Genomic DNA, 22,400 nt, shown 5'->3' on the forward strand with positions numbered 1-22,400 from the left:
ATTACATTATAATATCTATATAATGTATATAATTTATTATATATATATAATATATATATATATACATATAATATGGTTCTATTATATATCAAATGGAATGTAACACTAATATAATGATGTTTGTATTATGCGTAGTACATTATTTTTTATTATGATATATTGACGATTTGTCGGTCACGAAGAGGACGAATTAAAAAAAAAAAAAACAAAAATTAAGGACACCCGACAGCGTCCCTTCCCTTCCGTCATGAGCTAATAGAATAAAATTGCGTACACAGTCATCATATTGTGATGCTCACACAATAACAATATTACTCCAATATACCATGCACACACACACTTTACAACGGATATAATATGATGTGTTACCATAATATAACATTACTCGTCGTCAGTTTTTTTACCGTAGTCATCGCGTACTCGTCGTACTCACTAAGTTTGTTGTCCAATTCTCCCCGCGAACGCGAAAGGTATATTCGTGGTTGAATTCGGTTAGGTTCGATATTATCGATCAATGTATATCATATACATTTCGACGAGATGTAGAGTTTTCGCACAACGGCGGTCAGACATATAATATAATATTATATCTGGTAAAAATAACGTTTGGTGAAAAGTCGTATGTGCCTAACATGGGACGTCTCCCCGGTATTTTTTGAAGTGTTAACCGTTTGATATTGAAAATTTAAAACAAAATTTTAATTTTGAACATTTTTAAAGATATTTAAATACTTACCAACAAATTGGTATTATTACAAATTATTATTATTTTAAAAGTAAATTCTAAATTCGAGTATTTTAATTTTTCAAACATTTCATTCATATAATATTTTTAAAAAAGCATCATATGTATGTATTAGTATCTATAGTTTAATCCGAAAATTATCGGCGAGACGTCGGTAACTATTAATATTTTTCTATGTTAATTTATTTATAATCTAAGATTTTACTAGAGACCGTTGTAGGCTGTATCAGCACTATTTGAAAATAGTTTTAGCAATGATGATAGGGGAGGAAGTGGTATCGTGAGAGGTATATTAAATTATGTCGCTTTCGGCTAGATGTCTTTTCACACGTATTTTTCATTGTAAAAAAAAAAAAGCACAATAAAAGTTAAATACCCCCTGCACGTACCGTTGAATTGAAAATTGAACACAAATTGTACCTTATTAGACATATAGTTTGCGTATTTCGATTCGGATTCGGTGAATTACGTTCGAGAAAATAAAAATTGGTATTATAGCTAGATGGTATTATAGATGCACTACGTCCCAGTTATATTTCATTGCTACTATTTGCTTGGCGAATTATCTACGTTTCTAATATTTTTATCGATACTTTGTTAGGGTACCTATTTCCCATTATTTTATTAATACCTCTTCGGATTCTAGATCTGTCCAAGATTACGTTTTTATGATTATCATCGTCTATGATTTAGTTTTTCAGTCGTCGTTTTAACTCGTTATTATAAGGTGTACGTATACAACTTGTTTTTTTAGTTCAAAAATAGATTTATTAATAGGTAAGTGAAAAAAATAAAAATATTTTTTAATGACCACTTATTTAAGTTTCGATTCTATGAACTTTTATCAGATGATGTACATCGTTGGAGCTGTGCTTTAAAATCGTGTAAGTCTAATTTCAAGTTTGAAAATAATTATTATATAATAGATAAATCTTATAAAAATATAACCACTCAAAGACAAACTATAAACTATTAAATCGATAAAAAAAAAAATAGCAATACTTACTCTTAAAATAAATGTTAAAGAAAATATTTCATCAAAACCATCAAAATTTTTTCAAGCGGAATAGCTGAATAAAAAATAACGATATAGTCGATATAAAAATGGTAACAACTAATGATGTGAAATTATAATTAAAATAATCATACATTATGCAGTATACACGTACCTAAATCTGGTTGATAAAATCTTCCTATTACGAGGATGCAAATCACTATTAGTTATAAGAAAATGAAACGCATTTCACCCATACCAGTTTTTTTCATTAAGTTAGCAGGCAAACTGAATAATAATATTATTATAATTTATACTCATTAATTTTTGATTTCCCAACAACGAATGTATACCCCTTATATGCATTACCTCTAAATTCTGACTTATAACACACATAATTTGTATACCAATAGAACTATTATTGATTATGTCACTTCCGATTTTATTTTCATTTTTCACTTAAATATAGTAAAAAATAAACTAAAAATAATTATATAATAGCTCTATTGACATAAAAACCTTATCCAATAGAAATTATTCTTAGAAGTCCTCCTCGAAAAATTATAATGGAATATAAGTATTAATATAAGTATTTAATTGATAAGCATTTAAAAAAACCTACCCTGTACGTTTGAATCCTGTGAAATTATATTTGCAAAGCAAAATTAATTCAACTGGTTAACGACTGATTGGTCGATAAAACCTAATGTAATAATTATACAATATTATTGTGGCCCTTTTAAAGTTGTTTAGAACCGTATACAACAATATATTATATAATTTTTCTGGTAAGTTAAAGGAGGACGATGTTTTTATTTCATGTTAAATTTAATTTGATGCTATGTACTCATGATTTTGAAAAGATGGGTTTTCCGGGAAAAACGTCCGTCTGCGACACCGTTTTTCTTGGTATTAAGTCCCGGCGGGCACGAAGAAAAGCGACCCGACGATGCGACGTAAATACGTAGGTACGGACAAAACATGGAACATAATAATATATTTTATTACTCATAGCGTAATATTCTAATATGTAAATACACTTGGTTGTATTTTATAAAATAAATACGTAAATGTTTATAAAATATTATTTGCAAATCGCAATAAGCAGTTCCTGATAACTGACCCGTCTACGTATTATTATTTACTTAAAACAGTGCGTGAAAATGTGAAATAGTTGCAAAAACTTGTGTAATAAATATTAAATAACAATAATATTATAATCGTTTCAGTTACAGCTTCCGATGATAATATTTGTAGATTGACGCGTTTCTAGTAAAACGACTCTCGTCGGCCATCTCTTGTCGGCGAAATGTTTCCGTTTATTAACTTCCCGATTTACCCGAAATATTATACAGTAGGGGTGGCCATAACGAAGCTCGCGAGCCGCACGCGGCTCTTAAATCAATTTTGTGCGGCTCTTGAACCAAACTTAGACTAAAATTCAATGTAAATAAATGTTCCTTCATTTGATTTAAAATGAAAAATGTGTCTTTATTTTATAAACATTGCTTTACAATGTGGCTCACCTCGAATTAACTTTATAAATTTACGGCTCCCAAAATTAAGGTTAGTGGCCGCCCCTGTTATACAGTAATATGCATCGCCGGCGTTAGCGTAAAAGTATATAATATTGCCAGTGTATAAATACTTATCATTTCTATATTGAATGGGACGATTATCTGGAATTCACGAGTAGTGTAAGCGTATAATCTGTACGGTTTTTAATTTGCCATTCGATTACGGGAATTCTCGAAAATTCGATAAACACTTCGAGATACGTAGACTATAATATAGGTATTGTGGCGATGATACGAAGTATGTATTTTAATAAAAAATGTTGTAAAAAATTCGACGTAACAGCCATAACAGCAAACAATAGTTTTCAATTTTAAAAAAGCATCGGGCGAGCGACTACAACTGGACGTGTGTGATATGTCAAACAGGACACGAGTACAATAAGATTTTTCTCTTAAAGAACTGGGAAATGTATACGTCATATTTCTAAAATATATTTTTTGTGAACGTAGTAGAGTATGATTGGCGGAAACCTAGTCGGATACGGGATAGTATATATATGTATATTATTTCCACTGATACTGGGTAGTGAGTAATATATACGTTTGAGCCGTTTGAGGATTAATTTTTCCTATATTTTTACTAAAAATGAGATATGGTTTATTTTTAACGTATATTATTTTATCATACAAAATATAATCGATGGTTTTAAGATCAATTTATCATAGAAAACACAAAGTTAAACAATTTATTATAAATAACAATATATTTTTTAATTAAATTATTTAATCTACTTTTTTGATCGACTCTAATATAATTACTCGTTTACCCAATTCACGTATTCATATAATTATTACATTATAACATACAAATTAAATTAATTTAATTTAATTATAATATTAATATTAATTTAATATTTCACACGTGTTTTTAATTTGACTATAAAAAAACGAGAAAACCTAAAAAGTTATAGTTTAAAATATAAAGTTAAAGGAGAGTTAAAGTTCGTCTTATATCCATACTTAGACTATACTGCATATTTAGAAAAAAAAATTACATAAATCATATTTTCGAAAGACCACATTTATTGTTTAGCAATATGTTTTTAAGTTATATTAGTCATATTATTGTATTTCTCTCTCTCTCTGCGTTTTTCCAACTATAATTAGTAATCTAATAGTTTAGAGAATTGAATAAAGTGGGTACACTAAAATATTAATTATTAACATTCGTGGATGTCGAGGCAGTTGTTTGTATCATGTCAGTTGAATATATATGTTAACTACTGGCCATCTGTAGATTTCCAAGTTTTAATATTTTTTATTTTAACGCCTGCAATAAAGTTTGAAAATTTAATGCGAGGTTTCTCTCACACGTTTTTCTTACAATAGTTTAAAACCGACCGTTATAATATTGTAAGCCACTTCGTGGTTGTTTTTGGAAACGAAACGTCATTGAGTATTTTTAGGAAAAATTACCTTTTTTCTGTTTTTCATTTTTTATAAAAATATATACATTTCGCGGTGACAACGAATTAGCCTAATATTAGCCGACAGATCGATAATTATTTTTTTCAATCGGATATATTACACGATAATCGGTCCGATAATGATGTATGCATCTCCAGACGTTTTGATTGCGCATCGCACGAACACTGCAATAGTAATCACAGCCTTATATTATATTACGTGTATATAATATATGGTGCCGAGTACGAGAAAATTCGTTCTGTACACGAATAATAATGTATACACTCTCGGTCGCATATTATACGAGTTACGATTGACGTCGTCGCGAGGATATTGCGATTGTACGACATCTGCACATTATATAATGTACAGGTACTATTAACACCGACAAGCGCACACGCGAGTATTACAATCATTGTAATGTACACACCACACACACACACTAATAACATCACAATTCCACCGCTATTGTATTGTTTACCGCTATCACTGCGCAACACATATTATAAAGGTTTTAATGTATATTTTATACGTCGAGTACAATATAGCTCGCCCACTGCTATAGTCGTACCCGACGTTTACCGCAATAGTACAATAATGCCCTCCACGCCGTAGCCCATATCTGTATTGTACATAATAATATATATTATGTAGTTTAATTAAAAAGGGTATACAAACACCGCACAGACGATAAAACGTTAGTCGACTTTAGACGCCCCAAAACATCTCATCAGACGTGTCCTGTACACGAGATAATAATATAACGCGTGTGTGTGTGTGCAATATACAGATAGAGTTTATGTCGCCCCCGCTGCAGTTGCGCCAAATTTATACTTAGGTACTTTGATTCGAAATCGAGAGTAAAAGACATCGTTACTCCTCGCTCGTATTTAATAATAATAATAAAACATCGTGAGCGTGTACTATGCAATAATATCGGTATCTATATTATAGTCACAACCACTGCTGCAGTGACAGCTTAAACACTGTTAATATTACATTTATCGTGATTTTCAAAGTCAGTTGTTTATACATAGCAAAAATAACTAATAAGTCACAAACACAATGCAGATATATATTATAACAATACAATATTATTTTAACAGTGTATATTATATAGTTACCCAATAACATCTTAGCGATTTCAGTTACCCTTTCTCCTCTCACCCGTCTCGCCAAACTTACGCCCTCGATTCGCAGTATCGTCGACATAATATTATAATCATCGTTCTTCCCCCGCACACGTGCACCGGATAGACGATAAGTCACGGCGAGCGACCGAGATTTAATTATTATTACTGCAGTCAGTCGTGTATAAAGTATACGTGCACAAATAATTGGTATATATAACGGTATTTTGATGTCGTGTCAGTCGTCGCAGTGTGTGACAAGTAAATTAACGTAATTGGTATGGGACGTGAGTCTAATTTGCAAATGTTATCGCCCACTATAATGCGTACGAATGGTTTAATTTTAATCAGTGCACTTCCGTGCACAGACAGTAGGTACGTGTCAGGCAATACGATAATATTTATATAACTTATATAAAACATTTAAAACGGCACTAAAACCTATTAAAAAGTAAAACGGATTTCAATTTTTAAAACGGATTTTGATTCATTTACAAGTTTACGGTTTTTTGCACAGAGCTAATTTAAATTTTTAAACATTAACGAAAACAAAAAATGTTTACCTAAAAATCAATAAAAAAAAAAATCTGAAATATGTCTTATTTTGACTATTCTAGTACCTATACTAGGTATCGTAACAAAATATCAATATGTTTTTCGAGGTCGACTTCAAAATGCTTTTGAATTAAACAATACTATACATTTCTATACAGCCTTTCGAGGCCCAAAAATTGGTCACTCAATAAACGATTTGTTATTATTTATTACTATTTATTACCTATTTTAACAACTGCATTAGTGTTTGATATAATTTATACGTTTGTAAAGTTATAAGTTCAATATTCATTGTAATGGACATTTTTAAACATAAAAAATACGTAATGGTATCTTATAAAAATTATTAAACATTTACTTTTCATCCAAATTTTTACTAATTTAAGGTTATATAATATATATATGGTTCTTGTTCTTATGTATATAGGCTTTAGTAAGATTAAAAATTCATTTACTGTAATGAACATTGAATCGAATATATTAAAAAAGTAAAATTTACTTCGGATACCACTGTTGTAATTATCAACTCTTAATCCATCTATGTTCTAGGGAGTAAGGGTGGTGCTTTTTCTCTATTAGACAACGAGGTGCAGTTTTTGTGAATCCGAACCAGGGCATAACTATAAATAACATTATATATAGCCTGATAATATATATATATATATGAAATAATTAAGTTCACGCATCCAACACGTGATAAAGTATAAATCATATCATATATACCTACCTTATATTATATAATTCTATCCGTCTCGAGCGTACATTACTATTAAGTATAAATAAATCATAATAAACATAAATTCAGAGTTATAGGCTATAGCACTAAAAATCATTAAAATATTCACTTACAATTTTAATGTAGTTAACATAACACTATAATATGCTCATAAAACCGTAAAATACGCATTAAAATCTAAAAACTATTTCATAATTTCATATTAATATGACGTACAAAAAATATATATATATATATATTCAGATAAGACATCATCATTTTATTTATGAATAAATCGTAAAGCCGAAAGCTGTTGGTAGATGTAGGTATGTAACGTAATTCAATTTTTTTCTAAAATTTTAACTATTGACACACTTAAATTTTAAATTTCTATTTGATAAAAATTGATAAAATATATATTTTATTTAAATTTAATTTACGCAAAAAAGTAAATAAATAAATATATTATATATATTGAAGAAATATTTTTTTGTCTAGATGTTTTATTGTACTAAAACGATTTTTTTTATGATAGGAGTGATACGTTTTTAAATCCTTTAAATATTAAATACAGTATTCTATGATGGTATACATTTCGTATGATACATTACGTATATGGCTTCGTATATCAATAGAGGGATTAAATAATAAGCACTCCTCCATCGATCATCATATATAATTCACTGCTTTGTGGTCCATAATATCCACTGTTTAGTGTTTTCATTATTGATTAACAATTTTTTCTTGTAACGTTTCGAATTTATTTTTAAATATTATAAATGTATAACACATCAGTTACATATTAAGAGGCGGTTTTTATTTGAAAAAAAAGTTTATTTTGCCATAGGACTCAACTAAAGGTTAAGCATACAAAATCTAAGGATTCAAAACTATGGTGCTCACTGCCATGGACGCCCATTGGTAGGGGCAATATAGGGTACTTGCTCCCCTGGACAAAAAATATTTAAAACTTGTAGTTCAATAAATATTACCATAATATTATTATTATCTTAATTACCTTACATTTGAGAATTTTTTTATTTTGATCCGCCATAAAATGTTACTTATGAGCGCCCACACTCACTGCTCAAGTATCTATGGTAAATATTCTAAAAACCAGGATTTGAACGAATTAATTATTAAAGGAAAAAATGGGGGGATGAGCATGATCGGTGAATCACCCTGTATATTATACTACACGCACACACGCGTATACATTGAAGGATGAGAGTGGGATGGTTTTGGCACTGGGAACATAGGTCTACGCAGCAGCGGATCTCTACGGCGCTTTTGAGTGTACTTAGGATGCGATTATCCTTTTTATAGCCGGACCCGTTGAAGAAGGGGCGTCATCCTGCCACCACCGTCATCGCCACCGCCGTCACCGCCGCCACCACCGCCGCCACTGTCACCGCCAAATCATCTGCCCGCCGCAGCAATACTATCCCGAGTGGAAAATGCGGTGGACAATTGCAGGTAAAAAACGTCTCGAGTACATTAAAATAATTGCTTAACCCGACGCCTAATCCAGTATTATACACGTATTCGCATGTACAATATATTATGTCATAATGATATTACGATAACGGGGATATAGTTCAGCGACTTTAATATCATTTAGATGTGTGCTGATCGTATATCATAATATTATTACATTATATAACCTCGTCAACACTCTCGAATCGTTCCCTCTCTATTTCACTTCATCGTACAGGACGCGCCGTAAATCGGATTACGTTCATATAGGTATATATATATAATAAATTACACGTGTGTATATATATATTATAAATATATAACTGTTATAACTCAATATACGCATAAGTAACATATATATAACAGTGTGCGTCGTTTTTGTATAATATATGTTAATATTATAAATATTTAATGCTTTAATAAAGAGAGACGTTCGTATGAACATATAATAACACAGCATTATATATGTGATAGCAGATCTATTACCGAATTTTCAAAACCTAACCGAAACAATATTGCAGGGAAAATATTATGGCGATATAGGCGATGTGCCTGCTATACACGATATTTTAATTGAGGTTAAATAGGCGATCAGAGGCGATGGGAACGGAGTATTTTAAGCCAGTTTACAAATTAATTTCGTTCTCACAATAATATATGTAATCATATATTTTATAATAATATCATCATACTCGCATATACGTCATAGACATAGAACGCACTTTTTGTGGGCTACTCACTTTGTACTCGGCATTGGACAGCGCTAAACGTATATTATACACACGTATATATTTTTATACTATGTATGACGTATTATGTTGAATATTACACGGCAGTGCTGCGTAGTCTCGAGGCGAGCGTAAGTATATAGTCGCTGTCATGATAGATAGGAGGGTAAGTTGTTGGCAACAGTTTGTAGACCGTACGCATCGAAATCCGCCAAGAGCATTTCGTAGGCAGTGTTCGCGTCTTGTTGTTGGAAAAACATCATACGTGTATATAACGCGGTTTTTAGCCAATTTCAAAAAGCGATGTACGAGAAAAAATTTGAGTCCCCCCTACCACCCAATCGCCACACCACCAACCGCCCCGGCGACCTCCACGTGCAGACGCGGGACGACCAACGCACAGAGATTTTTAATATTATGTGTTATAAAAAAGACTTGTATCGCCGAGAGAGAGGTGCGCGGCGTGGCTTGGCGCCAGCTCAAAAACTTCAGTCTCCCCGGACGGGCGTTTATTTCTGGCTCGGCGGCCGAACAGATACACTTTGACAGACTTGTATACGCTATACGGTCACACACACACACACACACACACACACACACACACACATACACACACACATACATACAAACACACACATGACGGTGTATATTAATGTTTATAATAATATTGTATCCGACGATCGGCGGCGGCATGGTAAACATTACGCAGTGACTCGTCCGGGCCCAGCGGCGACGATATAGTGTCCGTCCGTCTGTCAATATAGTACATTGTAAATGATAACGATATATAACATTACAAATTGAGCATTACAACTCCGCCGCCGCCGAGCGGTTTTCAAAAGTTTGCGAGATTTGCGAACGACCGTATATAATATTATAATAATGTTTTTATCACGCATCACGACCTCCGAAACGTATACCGATAACGCCGACCAGTAGGTACGTGCGAAACAATTCCAATTATACGAACTAGTATTAATATTATTATTATTGTTATTATTATTGTGTATAGTTTAAAATACTGTAATACTTACACTTCGGTCTATAAATTTTGTGATTTGCCAGGCACGCTCACCACCCTTTGCAGTTTGTTTATAAAATACCGCGCAGTTATTCGAAATCTGCAGGCCAGCTAGGTGTGATGAATACTATGTGTTATGTATATTATGATATTATTACCTGTATGGAATTTACTATACTCTACAAAGAGATGTACCCCGAGCGTGATCAGCCCCGTTTTCCTTTAATTAAGACTTTGTTCGATTAATTTGAATTTTTTAAACATACATAATGACTAGGTAACGGATTTGAATGCGAATTGCATTTTTTTCCGAAAACATTGCTTTCCAAGCACAAAGTTCATTTTATACATCAAGGAATTAAAAAACGTTACTTTTGATTCGCAGTTTTTTACATGCTTAGTGCATTTTAAACATATTTTTTTTAAATTAAAAATAATTTTAAGATCATTTTAAGTGCATTTAAAAAAAAATTCTGTATTAGTGCACTAAGTTTTATTTTTTAAGGTACTTTTCTTGTTTTTTAGAGCATTTAAATCCGTTTCCTAATAATGACCGTATATTTTTTTTTAATTCTCAGCTTTTTTCGTACTATTTAAGAAGTTTCCCTTGGGGATATAAACATTTGTTTTTTAAATGAGAACCTCCTTATTTCGACTGTTTAGTGAATACATTCTCAGAATCAGACATATTTTAATCAAATTCGAACGAGTTGATACATTTTTTAAAAAATAATAACAAAAGGCACCGTCAATAAGAATTGGGGCATTATTATCTTAAGCTTAATCAGCATACTTAGAGTCTGCACACACATATGCCTTTATATTATATATTTACTCACTACAACGACCACTTAGAACTATAATATTATAAATCATTATGTATACATAATTCTACATAATTGGGAGACCAATTTTTCTTGGTAATTTATTTCACAAATCACTTATAAGCTATTATGGTTTGAATTTGAATTTTTCATATTTATTCACTTTAAAAAAAAGAAATATGTATACAACAAAATAACTTTGGTTTAAAATCAAAAACTACATGTAGGTATAACTTTAATAAATATTTTCTTATAATATAGTATAGGTAACAATATTTTATTCCACAGCGCGTATATTAACAATACTATAACATGAAATAACATCAGTGACATACCCAAGATTTTGCATAATTAAAGAGGGCTGTTTATGTTTTATATAGTGGACGATTAAAATATATTAGTGTCCGTCATAAGTACATAGTACTATGCCGTGGGAACATTATTTTTAATTTTGTTCTCAACACATAATTTTACTTGTACTAAGTTGCATAATTAATCGACTATTAACAGCCCTTTAAACCATTGATTTTATAATAGATAGGTATGCAAATATAATATTTTATGTATTGTAAAAAAATCAATCACTTAACTTAATAAGAAATAATGGAAGAAATCATAAATTTGCTTTTATATTATATAATGAAACGTCAACATTTATAAATTTAACGTTATTTATATAAAACAAAAGTGAACATAATATAGCAGGACACGCGTTTAGAACAAAGTCCTCTTCGTATGCAGGTTTGGTATAATTAATCAAAAACCGTAAAAAATAAAATTAAGATAAAGATTTTTTTTTACTGTACATTTGATTCATTTTCAGTACTAAAATTATGAATTGATAATAACATTAAATTATAATATTTATCATGAAAAATTAATTTATATTATACTTCCAATAATTATTGAAAATAAAAATGTACTATTACATTTCCGGTATTTATTTCATATCACTGTCACTCGCATCACTTTCCATAGTTTTTTTATATTAAAATAACACACATTAATAATGATTTTCTTTTATTATGCTATAAGTTTTTTTCTCCGATAGTTTAATAATATTATATATTAATATAATAATAATTATGTAGTTATATTACAATATTATTATTATTAACTTAACTTGGTAACAGTAAACAATATAAAATATAATTCATAATTTTTTGAAATAGATATTTCGGGAAATAATTATAAAAATAATTAATATCTAATCTCTTTGCTACACTATAGATGTACGATATTTACCAACACTAAAAATGAACACCTAGTTATCAGTCTTTATCTTACGGTTCTTCGTTACGCGTTTTCATTACGCGTTACATTTTTTTCTCAGCTAGGACTTAGGCCGTTTCACATGGACGCGTATCGTACGCACGCATTTTTAGTTTACATTGATCAAGTTCATACGCGCCATATCAGTGGCGCGCCGATATAGCCATAAAAGTTCAAGTACTGACCGGGACATTTACGAAAATAATTTCAACAAACTTTTTTTAATTATTTTTAATTATAAAATTTAGAACATAATGTAGTATAATACTATAATATACACTTTCTTTTTGGCATTTTTGACTATTCGTGAATTATAAAAACTAGTCACTAGTTATACGTCATACAAATATACAAAATGCACAATAAACGAGAATACAGACATCCAACACGTTGGTTAGGTTTGAACTAATACATGAAAGTTGACCGACGGGCCGTCGACAATTGAAAGTAATAAACTGTAATTATCATTTAACTATCAGTAAAGATAATCTTTTCATTTAAGTGGAGTGACCGATGTGAAATTATACTATTATAGGTTGTAAAATATAAATTTAAAAATAGGTACCTATAATTTATAATTTTTAGTAGTCATTTTATTTACACTTAACGGATAAGTCTTAACCGGAAATTTTGGAAGGTCTAATGGGACGACTGGCACCGAAGTCATAAACTGGTGACCTGTTCAGGTGTACCGTGACATAAAGCAATCTTAGGCTAGATCCCCTAGCCAACCCGCGATAAGGAACATAGTTCCAACAATTTTTAATGAATATTGTCTAACAATTGGTTTTTTTTTATTCCTAAAGTTGTTTTGGTTTGGACTTTCTACTGTCAAAAAAATTGCATAATATATTCAAAGAACACTGAGCTCGTAGAGAATTTTTAAATTTCCCCAAAATTTTGAGAAACGTAGCCTCCTCAGCTTTTCTGGTTATGCCATTGATATAATATACTTCACAGTTATACCTATATCATATGTTAATAGTTAATACATTATGCAGCTTTACAATGTACGATATAGTTCATAATTTTAGATATTTATTTTATTGTAGGTACCCCCTATGTGGCTATGTGTATAATTTGCATAAATATACCCAATTAATTAGAATTAGAATTAACTTCTCATACTATGTAGAAAATAATATCATCATCTCATTAAATTTAAATTTTTTTTTAAAACTAATATTGATTAAACAATTTAAATAAAAATTAAATTACATTATAAATAAATATTGTATTAACTGTTTTCATGTGTGTTTGTAGAATATTATACATTTTATAATAATATTAAAAACGCAATTTACGAATCAAATTTACCCCCTCCCCCCTTGGTGCATTATAAATTATTAAATATTCTTTCTATCTAAAAGGATTTTTGCAAGCTTTAAAAAAATATAAACATTCAACAGTATTTTGTCCTTTGTAAATATTAGATGTGATATGTATAAATACTATAAAGTACTTATAATGTAAACATAAACAATAAGCAAAGTTAATTTTAAAAAACCGGATAACATTGTTATACAGTAAGTGTCAAGTGAGTGAGTGAGTCATTGCCATTGCCATTGATATATAAAATTGGAATTCAATGATACTCGTATTTACGAAAAATGATTCTGAGCAGAGATGATATAATACTTTAACAGTCCACAATTCTACATGACTATATTATGACGATAATGTTCTTACAAATTTTTATTATATTATCATGGTAGCCTGACTTAATGCAAAACATTGCATTTATTATATCATTATAGTATTTAATATTATAATAAAAATATACATTTTTAACATATTATAATATTATTGTTAGGTATACGATTTTGGGTTAATATTATATAGCAGTAAACCAATGTGAATATCTATAAATTAACCTACACATTTTTATAATGTTATTGCGCGTATAGTAAAGTTCATAATTTACGTAAAAGGTTTAAGTGCCCTAGAATAATGTTTTTAAATTACAACAAAATAATTAACATCATTATTCATCGTTTAAATATGTAATTTACAGAAAATCTGAACTTCGCATGTTTATAAAAAATAATTGTGTTTATATACATTATTAAGATTTTTTGGTACTACTAGTTACGTCTACTACAAAGTGCCTATTACATAAAAAATATACACAACGTTTTAAAATCAATACATTATCTTCACTCCGCTCAGAATCTAAAAATAAAAATCATTACACATATAAGATTACTATCTTGTTATATGCAGAAATATGACGCAATTTTTTTGTGGGTTGGGCTGGAAAATCTCATCGATTCTGAACAAACGTTAACAAGTGTATTAAATATACATTAATTAGGTACATAATATGAAAAACGTATAGCTTTATGCTTTTTGATTTATAACTATCTACTCCAAGGAAATCTTGATTTCTCAATTTTCATGTACGCACAAATGCACAATAAACATATAGGAATGTAATATAATGTTGGACCTAGTATATATTATTCTTGACCATTTTTACAAAACATTATTTTTTGATAAATTAATATTAGCCTTATATTATTATTACTATTATTAGCCTTTAAAATTTTCAAATCACCAAGTAGCCATATCATTTAAATTCAATATCATTGAGTATTGACTTATAATTATCTTTAGTACACAAAGTTTACAAAGTTATTTTGATTAAAAACATTCGTCCAAATATTGATTCTGACATGTCAAAATGTTCAGAAAATGTATTCTCTAAATAATTTAGAATAGAAAAGAAGGGTTCTCGTAATGTTAGTTTTTTTCTTCGCTACATTATGAGTAGGTACATCTACATTTAAAGAACTCGTAATACCTACATGTTGTGCATAAGACAATCTGTGAAACAATTTGATACCTAATTTGTATTTATTGATGCATCATTCTGTATTATTTATCGTATTTTTAAGACTTCGGACTTCAGTAAAATCGATATTGCAATTTTTGACATACTAAGAAAAACACAACTTATACAAAGAGTTTTCGTCTGATTATACATACTATGTTACAGAGTGATTCACCAAGCATAGACATTAGACACCCTAATGTTTTACTTAATTTAAACAAATTTTAATTTAGGAGTTTTTAAGTAAAATAAATGAAGTCCATATTTTCATATGGATTTCTGATGCAATTTAAAGAGTATTATGATGACAGGTATAAACTTTTTTTGTCAAAAACATTGATGCGTATATATTGAAATTTAAACCAAAAGTTTTGGAGTAAATTAACATTATATGAATTATATTTTCCATGATATTAATTTGAAAATGTGTTCTTGAGTTAGGTATACTTAAAAATTTCAAAAATTAGAATTAAATTTATGCATTGAGGAAATAATGTGGGTCAGCGTGCTTGGTGCATCATACATTCATACACCAATAAAATATATAAAATAAAAAAAAATCGATTTTGATTGATTATAAATAATACCTAATACGGTGAATTTCCTATACTATTTAAAAAAATTTAAAAACACTCATGCATTTATTATAAGTTTAGTACTTGTGGTAGTTAATCGTTTATTTTTTTATTTCTTAATTCTATTAAGTCAACATTTATGTCCATGAAACTTTAAACTTTTATAAATTAACTATTTGTTGACTATATGAATTATAATTACGTGCACTTTCCTTACTGTATATAACATGATTAACAATTTGATATTTAAATTCGGAAAGGCCGGTTGCATAGATGGTATCTGAATGTAAGCTTACCTAGGTTATCAAATTATTAATACATATTATGCGACAGTGGACCAAGGGGGTCCCTCCCAGATGAGGATTTTCTCTCCTATTTGAGTCATATATTTGAGTGTTCGTAATTCGTATTCCGTATCAAGTGATCAATATTTCATTCGATAATTACATTTAAATACTATTTAACGATAATGCATACGTAAAACCGTAAAGGTACTAAACTCAAATACTTATATGTACATTATTTTGTAATTTCAAATATTATTGTTTTACTCGGTTAGATTATAGAAAAAAGGGTATAATGTTATTTTGAAAAGGACCCTCGACCGTGCCGTCACGACGAAATCAATGACTTTTGTGACAAATGCTCATTCGGAAAGAATAATACTATGACTATTTTTTTTTAATATAAAGGTACCCATCAAATATCACATTAGACATTGTACACGGGTGAAATCACGTCATTAATTTTGAAAGAAACGTGTACACATATTTGTGTATATAAATCACACACGCGGGTATATACAGAGTGATTCGGCATGCATACTCGCCACGTTTTCTTCTTAATTTGTTATATCGGTGTAAAAATCTGCAAGTCAGTACATTGGAACGCGTGAGGTCTCCTTAAAATAATGTACTAAGAATAATAACTAGATAAATGGATTTAGAATATGTGGTACAGATGGTGATTTGAAAACGTTGGTAGTTAACGTCATACATCTCTATCGTAATCGTTTTTATAAATTATACAACTGATCCAATGATAAATCCAATATAACACATATTTTTTATTTTTATATAACCACATTCAATGACCGTATTATTCTTGACGCGCGCACATTAATAACTGCGAAAAAACTACTCGATCGAAAAAAACTAGTAAAAAAGGGTGAAAGAAAGATTACAAAAAACAAAAAAAAAAAAAATAGAAGTTTATATCGTCACTGGACGCTACTTAAGCTTTTAAGTAGGTAGTATGAAAACGTCGAGAATTGTTTGGTGAAATACGTACAAGATCTCTCTTCAAGTGCTACCTATATATCGTTTAAAAATTTCCGCAGTAAAATTGTGCAAGATTTCAATAAATTACCCACAGGAAAAAATATGCGGTCGAGGGGTGCCTGCAGGTGATTCACCCTGTATGCGTTATAATATTATAGTATACATTATTACATTACGCATATATACCTGTGTACGACTACGCTCTATGAGTATTATTATAATAGGTACCTCTACGTGCGCGCGTGTTGTGTTCTGAGGGCACACCGTGTACAATATTATACGCGCGTACACACACAAATACACGCGAAAAGAATCGGCAAAACACGCGACGACGTTATAATAATAATAGTAATAATAATAATACGTATTATGGTAATCGATTCCGTACCTAATTCAAACTTATATAACTGTGAACGGCGAAAAACCGACGCAGAGCCCGTGCACGAGGCGCATTTGGCCATTTCGCGTTTCGTGTCGCGTCGTTTCGGAGCTTTATTTTTATTTTATTTATTTTTTTTTTTTTTATTTTACCGACAAAGTATTAAAATATTATTATTATCATATTATATACATGTACGCGTAAACAATACCGACAACAATAATAATAATAATAATAACAATAATCACGATGCTTTAATGTACCTACGTTTATTTGATGACGCTGCGTACCTCCGCGGTAGTTATATACTTACCTACTCACTTTTGTTATTATTATTATTATGAAGTATTGTTTGCGCTCAAAAATCCGCGTACCTATAACATAATATCTACCTACTTAAACTTGTGTGTGTTTCTTTTGTATTTCAGTTGTCGTGTTGGTTAATATATCGCTGTCCCGCGAGGAATGTTTTCCCCGTGAGTAACAAACAAAACATATTATTATAATATATATTATATATTTTTATATTGAAAATGATTCAATACACTATATTATATTTTTATTATTAACCGGTACGGCGGACACAACGGTATCACGTCGCTATATACACGATAGTAATAATAATGTTATTGTAAAACACGTACTGTACACATCGATATATTCGTCGGTTACGGGCGGACTTTATTTTACTTTTTTATTGTTTTTTTTTTTTTTTCACAAATCGTTCTTCGCAAATCAAAATAATAATATTATATACTCTGTCTTCACTTAAACGCCGTACAAATATATTGTAATACAATACATTGTCATACGCGCCGTTTTACTCGATTTCTGTTCCAGACGACATAATTATATATCGTTTTCATTAAAAAAAAAAACTCCGGCCACAGTATAAAATTATTCTTTTTTTTTTTTTTTATTATTATTTTTTCATTTTTTCCGCCGCTATGTCAATATATTGTACCCGTGGCGTGTACAATGTAACGCGTACGTAAAAATATTATAATATACTACACATAATAATATTACTACGATATCGACCCGAATGAAGGACCTTAGAATAATTACTGTCTTACTCGTTATTATCACGCCCGGAGTCGTCGGTACTAGTACGGAATGCTCAGCGTATCAAGGTAGGTGTGCGACGTAGTGCAACCGAATTATAATAATAATATAATATTTTATAATATAATGTAATAATAATAACAACAACAACAACAACAATATAATAATATCGTGTGAATAAAAATAAAAACGTATGCCGTGCTGAGTGCCGCTGACCTTTAGGCATATATAGTTTAATATTTTTATAACGTATTGAGCACAATTTTAATATAATAACGTACGAAAAATAATTACCGCGATAGTATACAAGCACGTCAAGTACACATACATTTATTGCCTAATATAGCTAATACGAAATACCTAAAAAGGTAAATAATATATAGCACAGGGTTATGCCATCTTCTCCGGTGCACTATGACATAAAAAACACTGTACGGAGGTATACGATTGTTTAATAATAATATTGCATCACAAAACAACCATTTGAATCGTCATAATAACATTACACTGAAGTTTTTTATAGGGCTCGAACTTTAAAATGCTTTGAAAACATATGGGTAGGTACTATACGATCGAGCGTGCGACAGTACACACGGCCCGGATTAACGCATACGTATTTGGACCCGGGAACAAACGATTATTTTGGAGACCCATAACCATAACGAAATAATAATTACATGGGTAACCTGTACATTTTTTTTTTGTGTTAATTTTTTTGTTACTCGATGTCATAACTGGTATCGATCACATCAAAAATATCAGAATACATAACCATCAAATCGGCGAATCTTTTCTGTAAACTTTTTGCCTTGTACTTGTTTTTTTTTTATATACGAGCTAAAGAAAACTCTAACAAAGGCAAAATCGGATATAGTTAAATATATTTTAATTGAAGTATAAAAATTAGGAAAATAGAATGGGTAATAAATTTTTTTTCATTGAAAATTTTCCAAGTATCATCACGTAATCTTTCGTTTTGTTATATATAATATGAATAGGGTTTTTCAGTGCCCATAATATCTTTTTCAATTACCTACCTATATAATCTTACAATTATTAAGATTTTTTTTTTTTATAAAACAAAATAAAATTGTTTGGACTTTTAAAAATATCGTCTTCTTCGTAAGTATCTTGAATATTAAAATAACACTTAAATAGGTTAAAGAGAAAAAAATAATTTTTAAAAACTTTTAAGTTTCAATGAATTTATCTAATTCTGAACAAAAACAATCAATTACTACCTACCTACACAGCTAGTCTCTACTCTATAAATTGTTTTTATTATTTTCTGTTAACGCTTCAATAACTAAATTGGTAATTAGACGCATAAATAATATTATTTACAATTATTTAAAAATATTAACTTGAGAGTAAAGTTTTTATGATAGATAAATAATTATGTTACTTCCACATTTTCTTCGTTAAATGTATGTTGCAATAAGGTTGGTTTAATAAAGATTTTTTGTGCTTCAGTTTATTTTAGGCATTTTATCACAATATGATTGATTGTAAGATTTTTCTTGTACGTTCCACACGTTAGAGCTTGTTTTTTAGTGATGATAAAAGATTGAGTCCTATTCTGATTTGGACGATTATTACTTGATCTCAGCACTCTACATTTGTCGTATAACTATCACTATATGTGATGTGATTAATACCAGTTATCTTTGTTTTTATTATTCTATTTTGTTCATCGGTGTACATGCAATTTTTGGTGGTGTGATCAAGGAAAGATTATTAACCGAAGTTTTGCAATTATCACCCTTACACATTACCAATGATGGTAAACAAATGGTAATACCAAACAATGGTATGCAATTTGTGTACTATATCTGAAATATGTAATATATATATAAGAGGCTACTCAGTTTTTCTGTTGAAATTTATATTTCTTTTTTCGGGTCAAATTTGATTTATTTCTTCGTCATATATGTATTGTAATGTACCTACACCGCATTTCTAAAATAAAAACAGTAGTATTGACAGTATTGTCCCAAAATTCAAGCGCTTCATTAAATCATAGGTCATAGATGCTTCTTGACGTCGGTCAACTATACGTAGTAAAGTATTCTTAAATTAATTTATATTATACAATAAAAGGTACATACTAGTAGGTACTATTCAGAAAAAAAACACAACATTTTTAATCTAATACGTAGCGCGTACTAGCTATATACTAGATGCCCACTATCAAGCAGTCCTCAAGTCCTCGACGATAGTCCTTTTAATAATCCGGGCCTCAGTATGTATAATGTATATGCTATAAAAAAAATCAAATTTATACATACAAACATATACGCATTTATTAGTTATTTAAGTGTATTAGTTTTAAAATTACCTAAAATAAATTAATTTTGAATTGGCCTAACTTAGCCTTTAGGTATGTTAATATGAATTATTTTATCAAATACGTATGTACTACTGTATTAGTATGTTCATTATCCATCGTAGATTTAAGATATGACCACGAAATTTTATAAGTTCCCATAGTCGTCTTATTTATTTTTAGTTTATGAAGTTTTCAATCATACTAATACCTGCTAAAATTTGTATTAATCCTCGATTATGTACCTACTAACTAACTTTTGATATTTAATTCATTCATAAACTATAAAGTCTTGAAATTAATTTATATAACTTAACCATATAGCAATAAATCTAAAAACCTAAAAAATAAAATAATTTTGATTTAACAAAGTTCGAGCTCTATAATCATCATAATTATTAATTTTACAGCTACCAATTTCTTTAATTGAAAACTAAAATCGTTGGTTGATTATGTTTGATTCTTTTTCTACTTCTTGGATATTTTATAAAAGAACGTAAATCAATTTAATCATAACTCTCTTTATCATCTACTTGTAAATTTTCACAAATTCGTTCATATAATATAGCAAGCATACTCATACTGTATACAACTTACTTGTCTTGTCAATACTATAATATTAATTATTATTATTTATAATACGTCCTCTTTTTAAAATAAAATAATAATATTAATAAGTTTGACTATATTGATGTCCATTAAACCTTTGCATACCAGCGAATATATTTTAGGAATATTTTCAGTTTGAATAGGTTCCTAGTAAATCCTGAGTGGAACAATCAATATTATATTGATTATATAGTAATTATACAATTACGTTTGTTTTTTTTATTGTTGTCGTTCTTTAGGTAAAAATTAGAAATGCTCAGTATTTTCAAAGTAATCAAGCAAACAGACAAAACATTTTTTCGACAAAATCGATTTTTTTTTTTTTTGTAACTTGAAAACAAACGTATATAGGTACCCAAACATTTTCACCGATTGTTTACATGATTGTTTTTTACACAATATAATATTATAATTTTCAAAACTATTATAGACTATCTCCGCTCAGAATCATTTTTTGTTTATTATAATATATCGTTGAATTTAAATTTAATATTTCCATCATAGTAATCCATCCGCACCTTTAGTATAACGTAACGGTATACCCATTTACCTATCTTTTTATTTTCACTCTTAATAATTAAATACTTCAAAATGATAATAGTATTTACTAAGTACATATTAAATGTATGTATACTCTTTTTTAGACTGTTCACAATATAAATATTTTTTTAATATAATAAAATATTTTGAAGAAAAAAATATTTAATTTTCTATTCTTTACGTTCAATCTAATGTGGTGTACGAGTTTCAATTTGTATTGCTAAAGATTTACAGACAATTCAATTTTAATTTTCAATATGAATATTTTTCTCTTTTTAAATTAATTAATATACATTTAATTTTTGATGTATCAGTAAAATGAATGAACACATTTAATAAATTCAATTAT

At 29.3% G+C, this 22,400-nt stretch overlaps 1 protein-coding gene across 4 annotated transcripts in view; it reads left to right on the plus strand.

Annotated features, from left to right (window-relative positions):
• Positions 1-378: 378 nt before the first annotated feature.
• Positions 379-22,400, plus strand: part of LOC114126430 (protein quiver) — a 35,344-nt gene continuing 13,322 nt past the window's right edge. The window contains exons 1-3 of one of the 4 annotated variants that reach the window (XM_050208064.1): positions 380-593; positions 8,450-8,599; positions 17,940-17,987. In XM_050208064.1, coding sequence (XP_050064021.1) covers positions 8,581-8,599; positions 17,940-17,987 — 67 coding nt within the window. In that variant the 5' untranslated portion in view covers positions 380-593; positions 8,450-8,580. The other 3 variants (XM_050208065.1, XM_050208063.1, XM_027990376.2) reach the window with 3 other exon arrangements.

This window comes from Aphis gossypii, chromosome X (genome assembly GCF_020184175.1).
Source record: "Aphis gossypii isolate Hap1 chromosome X, ASM2018417v2, whole genome shotgun sequence".
NCBI classification, from domain to species: domain Eukaryota; kingdom Metazoa; phylum Arthropoda; class Insecta; order Hemiptera; family Aphididae; genus Aphis; species Aphis gossypii.